Genomic DNA, 23,039 nt, shown 5'->3' with positions numbered 1-23,039 from the left:
AAACTTGAACAGACAAATAATAAATAACAAGATCAGAGCTGTAATAAAAAGGCTCCCAGGACCTGATGGCCTCACTGCTGAATTCTGCCAAATACTTAATGAAGATCTGATACCAATCCTACTCAAATTATTTCAAAAAATAAAAAAAGAGGAAGTACTTCTAAACTCATTATCCGAGGCCAGTATTATCTTGATATCAAAATCAGACAAGGACATATCAAAAAAAGAAAACCATAAGCCACTATCTCTGATGACTATTGACGCAAAACTCCTCAATAAAATACTGGCAAACTGAATTCAACAATACATTAAAAAGATCATTCATGATGACCAGGTGGGATTTATCCCTGAGATGAAAGAATGGTTCAACATACACAAATCAATCAATGTGAACCAAATATCTGCTATTTTCAAGAGACTCACCTGACACATATGAACTCATATAAACTTAAGTAAAGGGGTGGAAAAAGATATTCCATGCAAGTGGAAACCAAAAGCAAACAGGAGTGGCTATTCCTATATTAGACAAAACAGACTTTGAAGCAACAATTGTCAAAAAAAAAAATAGAGAGAGGCAATAAGCGACATTATATATGATAAAAGGATTAGTCCAACAAGAAAATATTACGATCTTAAATTTATATGCACCTAACACTGGAGCTCCCATATTTATCAAACAATTACTGCTAGGCCTAAGAAATAAGATAGACAACAATACAATAATAGTGGTGGACTTCAATACTCCACTGATAGCACTAGACAGACTATTGAGACAGTCAGCAAAGAAACAATAAACTTAAACTATACCCTAGAACAAATGAACTTAACAGATATTTACAGAACATTCTTTCCAACAACTGCAGATTATACATTCTTCTCATCAGCACATGAAATATTTTCCAAGATAGACTATATGATAGGCCACAAAATAAGTCTTAATAAATTTTAAAAAATCAAAATCATATCAAGTATTATCCAAGACCACAGTGGAATAAAACTGGAAACCAACTCCAAAAGGACCCTTTAAAACTACACAAATACATGGAAATTAAATAATCTGATCTGGAATGATTTTGAGGTTTATAATAAAACCAAAATGAAAATTAAAAAATTATTTGAAATAAGTGATAATAGTGACACAACTTATCAAAACCTCTAGAATACAGCAAAAGCAGTGCTAAGAGGAAAAAATTATAGCAGTAAGTGCCTACATGAAAATGTCTGAAACAGCACAAATTGACAAAATAATGTCATACCACAAGAACCTAGAGAAAAAAGAACAAACTAAATACAAACGCAGCAGAAGAAAAGAAATAACAAAAATCACAGCAGAACTAAAAGAAATAACAAAATTCAAGCAGAACTAAATGAAATTGAAACAAAAAAATACAAAAGATAAATGAAACAAAAAGCTGGTTCTTGGAAAAGATAAACAAAATTAATAAACCATTGGCAAGATTAAACAATAAAAGAAAAGAGAATACTCAAAATAAGCTCAATTAGAAATGAAACTGGAGCTATTACAACTGATACCAAAGAAATATGAAAGATTATTCAAGACTACTATGAATACCTTGTATTAGTTCATTGTAGCACTGCTATAGAGGAATACCTGAGATTGAGTAGTTTATAAAGAAAAGAGGTTTAATTGGCTCATGGTTCTGCAGGCTATACAGGAAGCATAATTCTGGCATCCACTCAACTTCTGGGGAGGCCTCAGGAAACTTACAATCATGGCAGGAGGCAAAGGGGGAACCAGCACTTCACGTGGCCAGGAGCAGAAGGAAGAGAGAGATGGGGGATGTGCCACACACTTTTAAACAACCAGATCTTGTGAGAACTCACTCATGATACAGTAACAAGGGGGAACGGCACTAAGCCATTAGAAACTGCACTCATGATCCAATCACCTCCCACCAGGCCCTACTACCAACATTGGGGATAAGAATTAGACTTGAGATTTGGGCAGGGACACAGATTTAAACCATATTACACCTTTATATGCACAAACCAGAAAATCTAGAGGAAATGGATAAATTTCTGGAAATATACGACCCTCCCAGGCTAAATTAGGAAGAAATAGAAACCCTGAGCAGATCAATAACAAGCAGCAAGATTGAATCAATAACCAAACAAAAAAAAATTGCCAACAACAAAAAAGTTCATGACCAGATAGAATCACAGCTGAGTTCTATCAGACATTCAAAGAATCGGGACCAATCTTACTGAAACTATTCCAAAAGATAGAGAAAGAAGAAAATACTCCCTAAATCATTCTATGAAGCCAGTATCACCCTAACACCAAAACTAGATAAGAACATGATGGAAGAGAAAAAAAAAAACAAAAAACAAAAAACTACAGTCAATATCCCTGATAAACATAGACGCAAAAATTCTCAACAAAATATGAGCTAACTGAATCCAACAGTACATCAAAAAGATAATACGTCATGATCAAGTGGGGTTCATTTCAGGGATGCAGGGATGATTTAACATTCACAAGCCAATAAATATGATATACCACATAAACAGAATGAAAAAACAAAAACCATGTGGTCATCTCAATAGATTCAGATAAAGCATTTGATAAAATCCAGCATCCTTTATAATAAAAACCCTCAAGAAAATAGGCATAGAAGAGACTTACCTCAAAGTAATAAAAAGCCATTTATGACAAACCCACAGCCAACATTATCCACCTTCTGGGTTCAAACAATTCTCTTGCCTCAGCCTCCCGAGTAGCTGGGACTACAGGTGTGTGCCACCACACTCAGCTAATTTCTGTATTTTTAGTAGAGATGGGGGTTTCACCAGGTTGGCCAGGCTGGTCTCGAACTCTTAACCTGAAGTGATCCGCCCACCTGGGCCTCCCAAAGAGATGTCTTTCAATTTTTATGTCCTTTTCAATTTCTTTTATCAATGTTTTTTAGTTTTCCTTGCAGAGATCTTTCAACTCCTAGTTTCAATTTATTCCTAGGTAGTTTTTGATAGCTATTGTAAATGGAATTGCTTTCTTGATTTCTTTTCTGCTAGTTTGTTTTTGGTATATACAAACACTACTGATATTTATGTTTATTTTGTATCCTGCAACTTTACTGAATGTATCCGTTCTAAGAGTTTTTTGGTGGGGTTTTTAAGGTTTTCTACATAGAAGATCATTTCATTTTCAAACAGGTACAATTTGACTTTCTTCTTTCCAATTTGGATGCCCTTTATCTCTTTCTCTTGCCTAATAGTTCTGGCTAGGACTTCCAGACTTATGTTGAGTAAGAGTGGAAAGAGTAGGCATCTCTGTCTTGTTTCAGTTCTTTTCCTCATTCAGTATTATTCAGTATGATGTCAGCTGTGGGCTGGTCATATGTGGTCTTTATTGTGTTGACATATGCTTCTTCTATTCCTAGTTTGTTGAGAGTTGTTATCATGAAGTAATGTTGAAGTTTATTAAATGTTTTAATGGTATCTACTGGGATGATTGCATGGCTTTTCCTTCATTCTGTCATTGTGACATATCACATTAATTGATTTGTGTGTGTTGAATCATTCTTACTTCTCTGAAATAAATCTCACTTGATCAAGGTAAATGATCTTTTGAATGTGATGCTGGATTTGGTCTGCTAGTATTTGGCTGAGAATTTTTGTATCTATGTTCATCAGGGATATTGGTCTATAATTTTCTCTTTTTGTTGTGTCCTACTCTGGTTTTAATATCAGGATAATGATGACTTCATAGAATAAGTTTGGAAGAATTCTCTTCTCTTTAATTCTCTGGAAGGTTAGAAAAGAATTGGTATTAGTTCTTCCTTAAATGTTTGAAGAAGTCAGCAATAAAACCATCAGGTCTTGGACTTTTCTTTGATGGGAGATTTTTTTTTACTAACTCAATCTTGTTATTCATAATTAGTCTGTTCTGGTTTTCTATTTCTTCTTGGTTCAATTTTGATAAGTTGTATGTGTTCAGGAATTTATCCATTTTTGCAAAGTTTTCCAATTTGTTGACATACACTTTTTCATAATAGTCTCTTATGCTCCTTTGTATTTCTGTGGAATCAGTTATGTCTCCATTTTATTTCTCATTTATTCATTCATGTATTTTCTTTTTTTTCTTGCTCAGTCTAGCTAATGATTTGTCAATTTTGTTTATCTTTTCAAAAAACCAACTTTTATTTTATTGATCTTTTGTGATTTTTTTAGCCTCAATTTTGTTTATTTCTGCTCAATGATTATTATTTCTTTCCTTCTACTTATTTTGGATTTTGTGTGTTCTTGCTTTTCTATTTCCTTGGGATGCACTGCTTTTGCTGTATCCCATAGGTTTTTTTATGTTGAGTTTATATTTTCATTTGTTTCAAAGATTTTTTAAATTTCTTTCTTAAGTTCTTCATTGAATCACTGGTCACTCAAGAGCATGTTTAATTTTTAATTTTCAATTTCTGTGGGTATATAGTGGGTATATATATTTATGAGGTATATGGGATAGTTTGACACAGGCATACAGTGTGTAATAATCACATCAGGGTAAATGGGATATTCATCACCACAAACATTTACCCTTTGTGTTATAAATAATCCAATTATACCCATTTCATTATTTTTAATTGTACTATTAAATGATCATTTACTATAGCCACCGTGTTGTGCTATCAAATACTAGATCTTGTTCATTCTTTCTATGTTTTCGTACCCATTAACCATCCTTACTTCCTCCCCACTACAACTCTTCTTGGCCTCCAGTAACCAACATTCTACTCTCTGTCTCCATGAGATCAATTGTTTCCATTGTCAGCTCCCACAAATGAATGAGAACATGTGATGTTTGTCTTTCAGAGCCTGGCTATTTCACTCAACATAATGTCCTCCAGTTCCATCCATGTTGTTTCACATGACAAGATCTCATTCTTTTTTATGGTTGAATAGTACTGCATTGTGTATATGTAGTAAAAACCTCACTTGAAGTCAGAACACTGGGATCCGTGATTTCCCTCTAGCTAGCGCTGGTTCCTTCTGCAGGAGGGCATGACAGTTTGGTCCGGTTTTCCTTTCTGCTGTAACAGGACAGCAATTAGTTCAATACCTCATAATTGCTGTGTTCTCCCACCCCCAGCACCCAGAGACACTCTCTGCACCACACCACTGCTGCTAGGGGTGGAGGAGGGGTGACCTCAGTGATTCAGGACCATTTTTTTCTATTTTTTAAGTGCCTCTCTCAGTGATATGTGTAAGCCACGTACTCTGAGTGCACACATGATTTTTGGTTCTTATGAAGATTTTTTTCTGTGTAAATAGTTGTTAACTTGGTGTCCTCATAGGGGCTGGAAAAATGATGAATGGAGGATTCTATTCTGCCATCTTGCTCTGCGTCCTTGTACGGCATTTTCTTTATTCATTTATCTATTGATGGATATTGTATTTTTTATTTCATTCATTGAATTCTTCAGCTGTAGGATTTCTATTTGGTTCTTTTTTAGCGTATCTATCTCCTTGCTTAATTTTTCATTTATATGGTGAATTGTTTTACTGATTTTATTGAATTGTCTATCTATATTTTCTTGTATCTTACTGGGTTTCTTTAAAATTATTATTTTGGATTTTTTTCAGCAATTAGTTGATTTCCTTTTCATTGTGGTCTGTTATTAAGCAGTTATTATATTCCTTTGGTGGTGTCATATTTCCTTGCTTTTTCATGTTTCTTGAGTCTCTGCATTGATATTTGTATGTCTGGTGGAAAAAATTGCCTTGTCCCAACTTTCTAGAATAAATTTTATAAGAAAAGAATTTAACCTGCAGTTGGATCTCAGTATACTGTTAGGAAGGGTGTGGTAATTCCGTTTCCAGGTGGGGGCAGTGATATGATCTCCATGCAGCTTCTTTGGCTGCAATGTCAGCAATAACTGTATGCATCTCAGTAGCCTAGGCTGTAGAAGTTTGTGGTAGTCTAGTGGCAATATAGGTTATTTATTTCCTCTATGGCAAGGGTTTTTGGAGCCTTCTCTTCTTGGTTTCCCCACACTACTGAGATTTAGCCATGGGAATTCTCTAGGTATCTGGTCTAACACAGCCTAGAAGGAGCTACAGCGTTGCTGGATTACAGGTGCAGATCTTTGGAGCAGCAGCTGGTCTTTGGGGCCAGGCTTCAAGGCTCAGGGTCTAATGAACCTATTGTGGCACCTGGGTCTTGAGGTGAAGGTGTGCTCTTTGTGACAAGGTTGGATGTAGGTGGCCCATAGAGCCAGAATCTGTGACTCTGAGGCACTCCCTAGCAGCTGAGGCCACGTTGTAGCTATGACTCCACCCCTGTGAGGCAGAGGGCAGCATTGGCCTGACTCGCGGGAAGAAGAGGGAATCTGGAGTTTGGGGCCTGGGATGCAGGGTATGGCCATAATTGGGAACCTGAACCAATGGGTTCAGTGGCAATTCAGGTCACTGGGGGGTGAGGCATCATGTAATGGTGACTCTAGACCCTGGAGAATCCCAGACTCTATGAACCCAGGTGCTGCAGATGTGAATTCTCCAGAATGGCTGAGCGCAGCTTTTGTTTGGGCCCTCGGGACAAGGAGTAGCAGAGCAACGACTCCACTCTCCGGGGAGAGGAATGTCTCAGCAGCTCAGACTACAGGGAGCTAGTCCAGATCCAGGGAACCAGGGTTCTAGAGTTGTAGGTTCTAGCCTGTAGGGTGGGGTGTTTCAGATCAGCCACTGCTCTGTTTCCCTGGCATGCAAGGTACCACTATGTCACCTCAGTCCTGGAATGTGCAGCTGCTCAGTTCAACCAAAGCACCAATAATCCAAACGGAGACGTGCTGCTTCCGCTCAGGCCCAAGGGGCGTGACTGTTCTGGGTGGTCCAGACTCCATTTTCCAGGGATGCAGGGTTCTGCCTGCCCAGGGATTGTTTCCTTGGGAGGCAATGCACAGTTTCAGCTCAGGCCACTAGGGGCAGGGTGCAGCCTTGGCTAAGACGTAAATGGAGCCATTCTGCCAAAGCAGTTTCCCAGGAAGGAGTGCGCCACTTCCAGCTCCAGCCTGAGGGTATTGAGAGAGAGAGGTAGGTGGAGCTTCTTCACTGCAGCTTGGCCCCACAGGGAAGAAGCATAGCAGTTGCTCCCAGCTCAGCTTGGGGATGCTGGGCCACCGGGCATAAGTGGTTTAAGGCAGTTTAGCATCAAAAATGAAAGGGTGCTGTGGCTCCTCACCCTCAGAGCAAGACACACTCCAGCAGTACTTGCAGTCCCAAGATGGCACAGCGTAGTAACCACACAGGCCACAGGGTGTAAGGCACATTGTCCAGCTCCTTCTTGGAGGGAACACAGCTGTGTGGACTCCAGTCAGTTCTCTCAGCCAGGCTTAGTGGCTGTGAGGACCAAGGAGACCCAGTGGTGAGGACTGTATATATCTAAGGTATTGCTGGGGGTTGCTGGAATCCTCTTGCCTACTTTTTCACCACAGGGAGATGTTCCTCCTCCTTCCTATCTGATCCCTGCTGAGGAATTTGGTGGTGGAGTCCCAATGTTTGCTTCTGTTCTGTATGTGGCTGTTCTGAGTTTCTGTGCTCCCCAGTGTTTCTGTTACTCCTTTGATGTCTTCTGACGCTTCCCTTTAGTTATTTTTATTCAAATGTAGTTGTTTATTCATTGTTTTTGCTGCCTTTGTAGAAAGAATAAGCACTAGGGGATTCTAGTCAGCCATCTTGCTGACGTCATCCCGCAAGAGAGAACTTCTTAAATAGGAAGTCTTTTCTTGGAATTGACACTCAAGCTGAAACCTGAATGAGGAGAGGGAGCCGGGCTTGCCTACACCTGGGCAAAGCACTCTGCAAACTTTACAGGTCTCAGGAGGCCACAAACTTATTATATTCAAGTGAAGGGAAAGTACAAAATGCCTGAGAGCCCCAAACAGAGAAGAGTGGCATGAACAAGCAGTGGGTGAGACTGGCAGGGTCAGATCTTATCAGGCTTTGTAGACCCTAGTTAGGCAATGAAGTACAGTAGGCATCTAACCTCCCTGATAGTGCTGTGTTATCAACCTGCTCTTAGCCTCCAGAGCTTTTTGTGAGCTTCTCTCCTTGCCAGGACATGTACTAAACTCAGAGGATTGTTCAGCATGGGCCTCAACCCCATCCATAGCATTCACAAATTCATGAATCCCCTCTACTCAAACCCTTTCAATGAATCTGCCCACCATACCATACCCTTGAATTACTTTCATTAATTTTTCACTTCAGAGAAATTTGGGTTGTACAATTTTCTACAATTGGATTGTATAACACTAACACAATTTCGATAGTTCCTACCATAGGAATTAGAATATAGTGAATATTCAATTGTTTTACTTTTTATTCACCCTTAGATTGCTGACAATATACTTTTTGATTAACCAAATTTCTATTTATACAATTTTTTGTAAGCTAATCAGCTTGGTAACTGTCTCCGGCACACTAAAAAGCACCATAGATAACCAAAACTAGCTATGTAGAAATATGATGTAGCACATAAGAAGGCAGTTTGGGGCCGGTGCCGTGGCTCACAACTGTAATCCCAGCACTTTGGGAGGCTGAGGCGGACAGATCACAAGGTCAGGAGATCGAGACCATCCTGGCTAACACAGTGAAACCCCGTCTCTACTAAAAATGCAAAACATTAGCCAGGCATGGTGGTGGATGCCTATAGTCCCAGCTACTTGGGAGGCTGAGGCAGGAGAATGGCGTGAACCCAGGAGGCGGAGCTTGCAGTGAGCCGAGATCGTGCCACTGCACTCCAGCCTGGGCATCAGAGCGAGATTCTGTCTCAAAAAAAATTTTTTTTTAAAAGGCAGTTTCTTTTTTTTATTATTATTTATTTATTTATTTATTTATTTATTATTATTATTATACTTTAAGTTCTAGGGTACATGTGCATAACGTACAGGTTTGTTACATATGTATACTTGAAGGCAGTTTCAATATAAGAAAAAGAAACTATCAAAAGTCAATTGAAGTGTAGCATTTAGAAGTCTGTATATTCAAGGAATTCTCTCATTTAAATAGTTGAAGAATATGTATTCCAGTCCTGTTAGGAAAAGAACAAGCTCTTAATCAAAGATTAATGAATAGAGTTAGAAAGAAAAGAAACAATTTGTACATAGTATGAGAGAAGGTCAGCAAAACTGATTAAGAAGTTGTTTCAATATTTTATTTCATTTTATTGAACAGGCACTTGTATAACACTATAGACAAAGAATTATTTAAAGCACTTTATAGATATTAATTCAGTTAATTTTTAAAACCTTATGAGAAAGATACTTTTAGTTATAAGGAAATGTCAATTTTGTACATTAAAAACATCAAATATGAGGAATTTCAGACAGTTCAAACTACCTCTATTTTATAGATGATGGAAGTTAAACATAAAAAGGTTAAGCAACTTGAATTAGTAAAAGGCATGGCTGAAATTTGAAGGCAGACAGTCTGGCTAGGGTCTGTCCTTGTAATTATCTTACTGAAAAAGAAGAGAGTTTACCTACCTCTGAGGAATTATTGCTGATTCCAGTGTAATGAGGTCAAGCACGAGCTGGAACAGAATTATTAAATAGGTCATTGTTCTTGCTCCTTACTAGGTCTCCATTATTCACATCCTCTGACAGTACAGAAACACAGCTTTTGAAAGAACTGGAGCAATTTTTTTTAAACTTTATATTCTAGGGTACATGTGCAGAACTAGAGTGATTTTAAGGCTTAATTCAGTTACCGTATGCACTAGCTGAAATGCTTAAGAAGCCATAACTTAATAATCCAATTTTAGGCTGATGTTGTGATCAAAAAAAAAAAATTCAAAATAATCTTAGCTCTTTACTTTTGTTTTGTTTATTGAAGGACAATATACATTAAAGGGTAATATAGAGACAATAATATTTTTTAAATCTTCTTTTTGTGGCTCATGCTTGTAATCCCAGCACTTTGGGAGGCTGAGGCAGGTGGATCATTTGAGCTCAGGAGTTTGAGACAAGCTTAGACAACATCAAAAAACCCCTTTCTACCAAAAATACAACAATTAGCCATGCCTGGTGACGTATGCACATAATCCCAGCTACTTGGGGGTGCTCAGGCAGGAGGATCACTTGAGAACAGGAAGTCAAGGCTACAATGAGCCAAGATCATGCTACTGTACTCCAGCCTGGGTAACAAAGTGAGACCCTATCTCAAAAAAAATCCTGTTTTTATCTTTCATGTTTTCTTCACATTTTATAGCTACTTTCACATATTGCCTCAGAGTCAGAAATACTATCCCCAGCCTGGGCAAGATAGTGAGACCTCATCTCTACCAAAAAAATAAGTAAACAAAATCAGCCAAGCATGGTGGTGAATGCAGCAGTCCCAGCTCTCAGGAGGGCGGAGGTAGGAAGATTGCTTGAGTTTGGAAGGTCAAGGCTGCAGTGAACCCAGGTTGCACCAATGTACCTCAGCCTTGGCTACAGAGTGAGACCCTGACAAAAGAAAAAAAAAACACCTATTTCTGATCATTGCAAATCTGTCTCATATTTCCAAAGCACTTTTCTTCAGATTCTGCATCATGAAACCCCAAAAATTAATGTGACAAGGAAAGAGTCTCCTCAGAATACAGAGTAAGTTGTAATAGGTCAGTCTGGAATTCTCCTTATCAAGGAGGTGTGGGGAAAATGTAGAAACAGGTCTATATTAACACTTCTTATTCAAACACATTTCATAAGAAAGAATATAATATCCTCCTTCATATGAGCAAAATAACACATTAAGAAAATCCTGCCTATTGGTAAATAAATTAGTAAATAGCATCTATGTTTCACTGGATTCATGTCTGTAGCATGGGCCAGGAATTTTAGAAATGCTTGTCTTTCTTTATATCGAAATCACTTAAAACAACTCAGCACCTGGTTGAATATTCTCCTCATTGCCATCTTCATTTCTTTGTTCCTAAAAGTATAGATGGTAGGGTTCAGAAATGGGGTAATTATTACATCAAAAATGGCAAGGAATTTATCCACAGGCACTGTGAGAAATGGCCATGAATACACAAAGATGCATGGACCAAAAAATAAGACCACCACTGTAATGTGAGCCGACAGTGTAGAGACAGCCTTGGATAAGCCACTTGAAGAATGTTGCCAAACAGTGATCAAGATGAAGATATAGGAGATAATCAAAATGCAAAAAGTCCCCAGAGAGATGAATCCACTGTTGGCAGTGACTATGAGCTCCAATCTGTCGATGATCGTGCAAGCCAGCCTAATAAATCGAGGAAAATCACAGTAAAAGCTGTCCACTTCATTGGGACCACAGAATGGTAGGATAACAACAAATACAAGTTGAATGAATGAATGGATGATTCCAATAGTCCAGGAAGCCACTAGGAGTAGAGTACAAGTTCTGAAGTTCATGATAGTCAGGTAGTGGAGAGGCTTACATATAGCAACATATCGGTCAAGGGCCATGAAAACAAGCAGAACCATCTCAGTTCCTCCAATAACATGAATGAAGAACATCTGAGCAATGCAGCCTTGGAAAGAGATTACTTTTCTCTCCTTTAAAAGATCAGAAATCATCTTGGGCACTGTAATGGAGGAAATCCACATGTCAATAAAGGAGAGGTTGGCCAGCAGGAAGTACATAGGGGAGTGTAAATGGGAGTCGGAGATCACTGTGAGCACAATGAGGAGGTTTCCTAAAATACCTGCTACATAGAACATAGAAAAAACCAGAAAGAGGACAATTTGCATCTCCAAAGAACTGGTGAGTCCCACCAAAACAATCTCAGACACCACCGAATAATTTCCTCCCTCCATGGTCTCAGTCACTTTGGGCTGCAAATTTGCCTGGGGAAAAAAAAAAAACAGGAGAAATGAGAAAGTGGAATTACTAACTGTATCATTCAGGGTTCCATTAGAGAGACAGGACCACTAGGAATAATATGCTAGGAAATTGTTACAGGAAGTTGACTTTGCATAATCATGGAAGCTGGTTCAGCAATCCGTGAGTCCATTGTCTTTGCATGTGATGCTATAACTTAAAGTCCACAGGACATAAAAACAGGGAAAAAAAAAAAAAGATGAATTTAAAATTTGGGAGAGCAAGAATAAAGTGGAACCCATAAAACCCTCCTTTCCCATCGCACTTTGTAATTATCATAGGACCTTTTGACCTGTAGTATAGAGTTACATGTGCATGATTTACTTCCTTTATCTGTTTCCAAGCACTAAAAGAAAAGATTCATATATTATTTATCTCTGTCTTCATTATTAGACTGTAAAATAGCTTCAGAGGGCAGAATTATCAGTTCTAGGAATTTAGTATTTGCTAAATTAATTTGAATTAATTCCTTTACAAGTGTGAGTGAATTGTTTAAATATAATTTAGAAGACAAAGATAAAGGAAAGATATAAAGAAAAGAAATTAAAATATGCTGAGGGGTGGGAAGAAAAAGAAAAGACAATGAGAATTACCAAACCCAGAAAAATGGAGAGAGAGAGTAGTTGGGAAAAGTCAAGTAATGACAAGGATCACATAGGCCAAGCGCAGCAGCTCACACCTGTAATCCTGACACTTTGGGAGGCCGAGGCCAGTGGATCACTTAAGCTCATGAGTTCAAGACCTACCTGGGCCACGTGATGAAACACTGTCTCTACTAAAAATACAAAAATTAGCTGGGCATGGTGACGTAGGCCTGTAATCCCAGCTACTCAGGAGGCTAAGGCACAAGAATCGCTTGAACCCGGGAGGGAGAGGCTGCAGTGAGCCAAGATCATGCCACTGTACTCTTGGGTAACAGAGTGAGACTCTGTCTCAAATAAATAAATAAAGTAGAAGAGAAGGAGAAAAAAAAAATAATGGTCATAGAAACTTCCTTCAAGTTGTGGGACTAGAGATTTCAAATAGGAAAATACAGAAAAGGAATGAAAAACTAGCTTATATTTATATCTTTAACATTCCAAAGAGCCCTGGTCACATACCCAGCAAAAGCCTTTAGAGGGAAAAGCTAGTCCCACAAAGACCTGAGTTTTTCATCTCAGAAAATACTTGACAGAACCCTTGATGGATGGAAAATGGCAGACCCTTAATTTAAAACCAAAGTTTCCCACCCCTGCCAACCCCGCCCCACCATTTTTTCCACTTCTTTTCTAATGGGACATTTTCCTGAAGAACATTCCTCCCTTATTCACCTTTTCACCTCTCATGTGTTCCCTGCTCTAGCTGCTAATTTTCTGTTTCTATCTCCCACACCAGGCTGTAAGCTCAGAGAGGAAAGATGTTGTCTTTTTCTCTGTCCCCAGTACCCAGCACAGTATTAGAAAAATAATAGAAGCTAAAGAAGTGTTTTTTATTGAATGAAAAAATGTGCATACAAACGAAAATGAACCTAACCCAAATATCGAGGTTCTTTGAATATTTCAGAAAGAGTGGATCCAGGACACAGGGAAAATTAGAGGAAGTATTTGCTTTTAGCAATCACTTCAAATTTGTTCTCCTGAGTCATTTAACTGGTTAAATGGTCAGTGTCTGAGGGAAAAACATGCAACTCTTCTTCTTTGTCAAACAGCCTGAATTGCATTCTTTTATTTGCGTGGTCCACATAGAAGTTGTCATCTACAACCAAGACCAAATGCCATTAAGGACTCAGGAGTGGATATTTAGTGCCAACCATAAACATTAGGTTATTCACACTCTTATGTGCCTCTTGACTCATGCCTGATTCTCCTATATCATGATTCTTATCCTTACATACCTGAAACCCTCTCTGTCCATGTTTAAAGAACAAGATAGGTTCCCTGCAGAGTATTTACCAAACCCTATCCATTGACTCAACTCAACTACTGCTCTCAACTCTTTCTCCTCTAGATATCTTCTTCTCTTATGTCCAGAGGTAATTTCAAACTGTGATTTAATCACCATAAAATCTCTTAGTTGGCAAAATACAAGCTGATTGAATGTGTTCTTTCCATCCTTCTCACTCACCTGTTCTCTAGAAGATCTGAAATAACAGTATCTTCAGAAAAATGATACCTGGCACAAGGAGCTATTTGAAATTCCCCCAGAGAAGAAAAGGAATAACTTATTCTCAACATAGAAGCAGTAAAAAGTGGTACCAAATAGAACATGGAAAGGCAATATAACTTCAACCTGTGCTGGGAATGGTCTCATAGAATAAGACTGATTTTCCCAAAGCAACATAGGAGGAGGCAATAAATGGATCCTAGGGGAAGAGGTCCCTCATGAATAAATAAGCTTTGTTGAGCTATTTTTATACTTCAGTGCTTGAGGCAATGAAGTTCTAATGTTCATGAAAATATATTTTAATTATTTTTAATGAAAATCATCTTTATTGTCCTCTCTTATATACACATACAAAACATATGCAAACATACACAATTGATGTATATTTTCTGGATACATGCACTTGGGCAGGTTGAGAAAAGAAAAACAAGCATATTTTGGGAGTTAGCAAATATCACAATTAATTTAAAAAAAAAGAGTCACCAAAAAATGAGACCCCCTTGGTCTTCACTCTATCCTGAATCTACCCATTGATCTATCTAAAGGTTAGCATCAATACGCTTACTATGCTTACTTCTAAATGCCTATTACTCTGCTAAGTAAATATTTATAAGACTTCTTATAGGTTGGGAGTATGTTTTTTTTTTTAAATATCTGACAGATTGCTTTTATTTAAAAGAACAGAATAGCATAAAAATCAGGCTACTCCAAAGACATGTGGTCACTATACCCAGGGTACTCTTCGAGGAAGGCAGCATTATGATATGCAGGTCCTTCAAGGACCAATTCTTTCTTTAACTTAACATCTTTGTATTTTTTGAGCTACATGGGTAATATAAATTAAAACCCCCACAACCAAGATGAGGTATAGGCCTATGAATTCCTAGGAAAGATTTCCCTGTTCCTCTTATCTGAATTCAGGTTGAGATAGAAAAGTTGTCTAGTCATCTCTTTTTGCCAGTAAGTGGATTAGAATTTCATTTAGGGTATAAATGAAAGGATTTGGAGTATAGCTTGCAAGGATTTGGGGTAGGGATTGGGTGATGTTTCTCATTAAACTGTGTGCCTGACAAGCCCAGGGTATTTCCATCTGGACTTGAAAACTCAAGCTTTTGTGTGAACTGGTTTAGGCAATTTGTCAGGCTGCCACAAGTTCAACTTATGATTTCTTTTTTTTTCCAGAGGCTATTGGGGTACAGGTGGTATCTGGTTACATAAGTAAGTTCTTTAGTGGTGATTTGTGAGATTTTGGTGCACCCATCTCCTGAGCAGTACACACTGCACCGTATTTGTAGATTTTTATCCCTCGCCCCTCTCCCATCCTTCCCCCAAAGTCCCCAGAGTTCGTTGTATTATTCTTATGCCCTTGCATCCTCATAGCATGGCTTCCACTTATCAGTGAGAACATACGATGCTTGGTTTTCCATTCCTGGAAAGTTTATTTCACTTAAAATAATAGTCTCCAATCTCATCCAGGTCTCTGCAAATGCCATTAATTCAGTATTTTTTATAGCTGAGAAGTATTCCATCACATATATATACCACAGTTTCTTTATCCACTTGTTGTTGATGGGCATTTGGGTTGGTTCCATGATTTTGCAATTACAAATTATGCTGCTGTAAACATGCATGTACAAGTATCTTTTTCATATATTGATGTCTTTATCTCTATGTACTCAGTAGTGGGATTGCTGGGTCAAATGGTAGTTCTACATTTAGCTGTTTAAGGAATCTCCACACTGTTTTTCATAGTGGCTGTACTAGTTTACATTCCCACCAGCAGTGTACAAGTGTTCCCTGATCAACACATCCACAGCAACATCTTTTTTTATGTTTTGATTATGGCCTTTCTTGCAGGAATAAGGAGATATCACATTTATTTGCTTGGTCCACATGGTTTTGATTTGTTTTTCTAGGTTTGGGGTATATTTTCTGTTTCAGTTATGCCCTTTGCAGTGTCTAATTAATTCTCTTGACAAGATTTTTTTTAATGTTATAGATCATTGATCAAGATGGTAGGGAAAAGGATGAGAGGACCATGGGTTCAAATCACTTCTACAAACACTAATTGGAATTGTAATACACCAAGTTCTATTATATAGAAGATGATCATAAAAGGAAGAAGAGGAAGAAGAGTCATGGACTATCCCTCAAAGAATTCACAGCCTGTAGATGAGAGAAAGGTAAAGAAATATTTTTAAGTAGAATGGTAAGTGTAATATTGAAAGGTCCACACAAAAGACAAAGTAATAAAATATGACTGGAAAATGTAAAGAGGCTTTACCAAAGAGGTGAAAGCTGAATGACAGCTTGGCTTTGAGCAGTGGTAGAGGAAGCTGCATATGCAGAAATACAAAAATCTGAAGTAGCATAGCTGCTCAGGTGTTTACCAGCAGTTTGTGCATGGGGGGCTGTGGTTTGCAAAGGGAGATGAGGGTTCCTGGAAATAATTGTGGGCACGTTGGACTAATGAGAGAAGACATGCTCAAAAATCACAGATCAGCTTATTGTCAAAGAGCACAGAGGGAGGTTGGGGTTTCCCATCCCCCAATCCGGGCACAGTGGCTCATGCCTGTAATCCCAGCACTTTGGGAAGGCAAGGCAGGTGGATTATTTGAGATCAGGAGTTCAAGACCAGCCCGGCAAATACGGTAAAATCCCACCTCTACTAAAAATACAAAAATTAACCAGACATTGGCGGCTTGCACCTGTAGTCCCAGCTACATGGGAGGCTGAGGCACAAAAATCACTTGAACCTGGGAGGCAGAGGTTGCAGTGAGCTGAGATTGCACCACTGGACTCCAGCCTTGGCAAGAGAGCAAGACTCCATCCTTAAATAAATAAATAAATAAATAAAGATAAAGAACACAGAGGAGGATATACTAAAGGGTATTGTACACTTGGCAGAACATAGCAATGTGGTATGATTCTCCTTGTGTTTTTATTTTAAAATTCTGAATTTTTGTTGGATTTGAAGGATTGGGGGTTGGAAACCCCAACCTCCTTGACTTAAGGTAAGTTTGCAGCCAATATAATTCTTTATCGTTATTTAAACTTTAACTCTTCTCACTTTTAACCCATCCTATTTATGTCTAAATCATTAACAAACTGTTGAAAAATAGCAGGAACGTAAGGATATTCAATACTCCACATTGTACCCTTTAAGTTGGTACTCTATGGGTAATGTGTCCCTGAAGTTTCAAACTTATCTAATTGTGTTTTCAAAGAATTCACAGCTTTTAATTTTTATAATAACTGAGATTCACTTTATTGAAATCTAGATATATTATACCTTTCTCTTTTTCTCTTATATAGAAGTAATTAATCCTTATTAGATCAGAAAAACTTTGATCTTGACCCTGAGCTCAAAAAATTGTAGTAAAACTAACCACTGCTAAGCTATCAAATTGCTGTGTGATAAAGTCAAGCTATTCAGTTTATATTTCTAATCAAAATTCATAGCACTAACCAATGGTTATAGCCACAAGAGTGAATAACCTTTACTATTAACACTACTGGTTCAATAAACACATGATAGATTCAAATATTTTCTACAAAGTACCTGTTAATGAATAATATAATGAATATGCATTGGTTTTAAAAACCTTACATTTTCATAAACTTTGTAAATTTGTCCAGTTAGGCTTTTTACTGCTCCACATGTATTTTTACCACTATCATTTGTGACATATCTCAGCAAATTCCACTTCAGATTACACTGAATTTGTGTTTTCTCAACTTTGAAAATATTCTCACCTATAGATGTTCCACATAAACTATTAATAGAGGCTAATTTCTCAGCCATGTTAGACTTGGCATTGACTCCTAAAATTAATGACAATTGAAAAGTATTGGTAATATCTGTCAACCTATCAAGAGCCAAAGGAAACCATTTGATATAACTTACCTTGTTTTTTAATTGACTATTGTTGTTGATCCAATGTCCTTGAATCTTCAAAAAACTGTTCTTATTGAAAGGCTATCGTCTTAAATAGATTTACTTGATCTGAACACCTTTCTTTGGCTGTAACAATCAAACAAGATTTAATTAATTTATCATTGGTAAATGTCTCTCGTTGTTTGGTCAACAAATGAGCTACTTAGAAATTTACTTTGGTTGTACCTTCATTTTCATTTTTTATTGTTGGAAAGAAATTCTACTGTAATGAGATATTTCATTTTAAATTTTCTAATTTTTCTGACCATGGTTTTCCTGTGTGTACTTAGTAATGTTGATTATACAATATATTGTGTACCCTAAGTACACCAACATATGTTGCTTAATAAACAATGCTCTACTATCTAATTCAATTACAAACTAATCTACATTCTACTATGCTTTAGAACACATTGGAAGTCTACTTTTCCCTTCTTTTTAGATGATGGCATGATGGGTATGCACCTGTGTATCAGTCAGAGTTCAAACATGGAAGCAGAACCAATAGGTATAAATTTACTAGAAGGAATTGGCTTATGAAACTCATTTAAGTGTTTGTCTGCTTGAGTTTCTGTTTTTGTTTGGTGTTTTGTTTTGTTTACCTCTTGCTGTAAAGTGTGCAATACATGTTTTTTTAAATTATCACAGTCTGCCTTCAAATAATTCTATACTACTTCACACATAGTGCAAAAAGTTTCTTTCCTCTGTCTTGTTCTTTGTGTTATTGTTGTCATATAATTTATTTCTACATATGCCATTATCTCCATAACCTACTGTTATTATTTTCTTTTTAAACAGTTTTGGTTTTGGTTTTTAATTTTTCATATTTGAAATAAGCTCTCACTTTGTCACCCAGGCTGGAGTGCAGTGGCATGATCACCACTCACTGCAGCCCCAACCTCCCAAGCTCAAGTAATCCTCCCATCTCAGTCTCCCAAGTAGCTGGAACTACAGGCACACACAACCACATCTGGCTGATGTTTGTAATTTTTGTAGAGACAAGATTTTGCTGTGTTGCCCAGGCTGGTCTCAAAATTCTGGATTGAAGAGGTCCACCCACCTAAGCCTCCCAAAGTGTTGAGATTACAGGCGTGAGCCATTGCTCACTTTGCTCGCAGGCATGAGCCATTGCATCTGGCCAACAGTATTTTAAAGAGAGTTTGGGATTTTTATAACTTTTATCTTTTTTTTTTTTTTTTTGAGACAGAGTTTTACTCTTGTTGCCCAGGCTGGAGTGCAATGGTGCGATCTCAGCTCACTGCAACCTCCGCCTCCTGGGTTCAAGCGATTCTCCTGCCTCAGCCTCTCTAGTAGCTGGGATTATGGCGCATGCCACCACGCCCAGCTAATTTTTTGTATTTTTAGTGGAGACAGGGTTTCACTATGTTAGACAGGCTGACCTCCTGACCTCAGGTGATCCACACACCTTGGCCTCCCAAAGTGCTGGGATTACAGGGGTGAGTCATCGTGCCCAGCCTTAACTTTTATCTTAAGTTCAGGGGTACATCTGCAAGTTTGTTATATAGGTAAACCTGTGTCATGGGGATGTGTTGTACAGATTATCTTGTTACCCAGGTATTAAGCCTAGTATTCACTAGTTATTTTTCCTGATCCTCTCCCTCCTCCCACATGCCACCCTCTTGTAGGCACCAGCATCTGTTGTTCCCCTTTATGTGTCCATGAGTTCTCATCATTTAGCTCCCACTTATAAGTGAGAGCATGCAGTATTTGGTTTTCTGTTCCTTAATTGGTTTGCTAAGGATAATGGCCTCCAGCTCCATCCATGTTCCTGCAAACAACCTTATCTCATTCTTTTTTATTGCTGCATAATATTCCATGGTGTATATGTACCACATTTTCTTTATCCAGTCTACTATTGATGGGCATTTGCGTTGATGCCATGTCTTTGCTATTGTGACTAGTGCTGCAATGAACATACATACATGTATCCTTATGACAGAATGAATTATATTCCTTTGGGTATATACCTAGTAATAGGATTGTTGGGTCAAATGGTAGTTCTGTTTTTAGCTCTTTGAGGAATCAACACACTGCTTTCCACAATGGTTAAACTAATCTACACTCCCACCAACAGTGTATACGCATTCCTGTTTCTCCACAACTTCACCAGTATCTGTTATTTTTTTGGCTTTTAATAAGAGCCATTCTGCTGACCGGTGTGAGATAGTATCTCATTGTGGGTTTTGTGGTTCTGGGGTTTTTGTTTTGTTTTGTTTTTTGAGACAGGGTCTTCCTCTGTCACCCAGGCTAGAGTTCAGTGGCACCATCTTAGCTCACTGCAACCTCCACCTTCCAGGTTCAAGCGATTCTCCCACCTCAGCCTCCTTAGTAGTTGGGACTACAGGGGCTCACCACCATGCCCAGCCTCATTGTGGTTTTGGTTTGCATTACTCTAACAACCAGTGATGTTGAGCTTTTTTTCATATGGTTATTGGGCACATGTAGGTCTTCTTTTGAAAAGTGTCTGTTCATGTCCTTTGCCCACATTTTTATGGGGCTGTTTGTATTTTTTTTGTAAATCTGTTTGAATTCCTTATAGATGCTGGATGTTAGACTATTGTCAGATGCATAGACAGCAAAAATTTTCTTCCTTGCTGTGGTTGTCTGTTCACTGTATTGATAGTTTCCTTTGCTGTGCAGAAACTTAAAGAGAGTTTTTAAGGAACAGGGACAGTCATATTTACCATTTCTAGTGTTACATATTTGCCATTTTCATAATACATGTTTACCTAGATATTTACCTTTTCTAGAGCACTTTTTTTGGAGAGAACACGTCTCACTCTGTTGCCTAGGCTGTAGTGCAATGGTGATCATAGCTCACTGCAGCTTCAACCTCCTGGACTGAAGCAGTCCTCCTGCTTCAGCCTCCCAAGTAACTAAGACTACAGGTACAGGTGCATGCCACCACACCCAGCTAATTTTTTAAATTATTATTTTGTGTGGAGATGAGGATTCTCTGTATTAACCAGACTGATCTACAACTCCTGGCCTCAAATAATCCTCCCACCTCGGCCTCCCAAAGTGCTAGGATTACAGGCATGACCCTGCTGTTCATTTCTTTATGAACATCCAAATTTCTATCTCGTATCATTTTCCTTTTGCCCGAAGTACTTTGATATTGCTTGTCTAGGTCTGCATTAGATTAACTCTCTAAGATTTTGTTTGTTTCAAAAAGTCTTTATTTCACCTTCAATTGTGAGAAATAGTTTTACTGAATAGAGTTCTAGATTGACAGTAGATTTGTTTTGCTTTGTTTTTTAAAACATTAATGATATTTCTCCATTGTCTTCTGAGTTGCATAGTTTCTGATAAGAAACCATTTGCTTTCATTCTGTGGGCAATTTTTTTTTAATTTGGCTGCCGTGAAATTTTTCTCCTTGTTACTTATTTTCAGCAGTTAGTGACATTTTTTTACAAGCCTTTCACAATCTTTTCTGATAGTTTCATCATTTCTATCTTTCCTAGTTCTGTTTCTGTTGACTTATTCTTCTAGGGATCATACTTTCGTGCTACTTTGCATGCCTGGTAATTTTTACTTGCATGCTAGCCATTATGGTTTTTCTATTGTTGATTTTTGTATTTTGTTGCATTTATTTAAATAGTGTTGGATTTTGTTTTAGCATTTAGATAATTAAATTTTTTCTCTCAGCTTCTAAACATCTATTATAAGATTTGGGGGGATATTCTCCAAAGAATGATTGCAAATCATAACCAAGGAAGGAGGGAAATCACGTCCTCTTTGCCTGAATCAGTCTGACCTAGCACTATCATTTTAAAAGAAATATAGAAAGCTGAAATGACTCTTGGGGTATTCTCAGATTATTTGATGAGGAAAACTTTCTTTTTTCTTCACTACTTTCTTTAAATAAATGGCTGGTTCTATTTCTTGAAACACTCAAGAGCTCCCTGTGATGGTTAATACTGAATGTCAACTTGATTGGATTGAAGGATGCAAAGTACTGATCCTGGGTGTATCTGTGAGGATATTACCAAAGGAGATGTGATGGTTAATACTGAGTGTCAACTTGAATGGACTGAAGGATACAAAGTATTGATCCTGGGTGTGTCTGTCAGGGTGCTTCCAAAAGAGATTAACATTTGAGTCAGTGGGCTAGGGAAAGCAGATCCACCCTTAATCTGGTGGGCACAATCTAACCAGCTGCCAGCAAATATAAAGCAAGCAGAAAAACGTGAAAAGACTTGACTGGCCTAGCCTCCCAGCCTACATGTTTCCAGTGCTGGATGCTTCCTGTCCTCAAGCATCTGACTCCAATTTCTTCAGTTTTGGGACTTGGACTGGCTATCCTTTCTCCTCAGCTTACTTAATAAACTCATATATACACATATGTGTGTGTGTGTGTGTGTGTGTGTGTGTGTGTGTGTGTATCGTATTAGTTCTGTCCCTCCAGAGAACCCTAATACAGATTTTGGTACCAGAAGTGGTTCTAGAGGAACAAAATATTGAAGATGGAGTTCTTTCATTGGTTTTGGGGTTTCTGGAGTTGGCTGCTTAATATGATTAGACCCAAAAATGCTAAGGACTTTACTTATAAGTACAGTGAACACTGATAGTCCTTGGTGTGAACTGTTTAGACAGTTATGCAACATAAATGCATTTGACACTCCTGATTCACTGCTCACGAGAGGCAAGGAGTTTAGTGACTCTATACGTAATACCTTTGACCATATGTGGAGAACGAAGGAAGATAATGAAGCTTTTGGTTGTTCCTAAGTCCAGTGGACAAAGTGATAAAAGAAAATGAACACAGGGATTCTGTCTCCTGGCTTCAGAAGCAGATACTGAGCCTCAAATCTGCTAAAATCTTACTCCCTGAGTGAGAGTCTTATCTCCTGTAGAGAAAGAGCTGAAATTGTGGGAAAACAGACACAAGCTCTTATTATGCTAGTGGCCGACCTGCAATAAAAGATGCGTGCACAGCTTCCCCATGTGTCTACTGTTAAAGTGAGGACATTGATTGGAAAAGAATGGGACCCTGAAATTGGAATGGGGATGTGTGAGTAGAACCTGATGAGGCTGGGGACACTGAGTTTGTAAACTCTGATGAACCTTTTTTGCCAGAAGGAA

General features: G+C 38.1%; 1 protein-coding gene across 1 annotated transcript; it reads right to left on the bottom strand.

The window, feature by feature from the left end:
* Positions 1-10,856: 10,856 nt before the first annotated feature.
* LOC102137676 (olfactory receptor 4F15-like) lies at positions 10,857-11,789 on the bottom strand. Its single transcript, XM_005562449.3, has one exon. The coding sequence runs from the start codon at positions 11,787-11,789 to the stop codon at positions 10,857-10,859; it is 933 nt and encodes a 310-aa protein (XP_005562506.3).
* Positions 11,790-23,039: the final 11,250 nt, after the last annotated feature.

This window comes from Macaca fascicularis, chromosome 7 (genome assembly GCF_037993035.2).
Source record: "Macaca fascicularis isolate 582-1 chromosome 7, T2T-MFA8v1.1".
Taxonomy (NCBI): domain Eukaryota; kingdom Metazoa; phylum Chordata; class Mammalia; order Primates; family Cercopithecidae; genus Macaca; species Macaca fascicularis.
The sequence above is the reverse complement of the archived record's forward strand: the minus strand, read 5'-3'. Positions and strand labels throughout refer to the sequence as shown.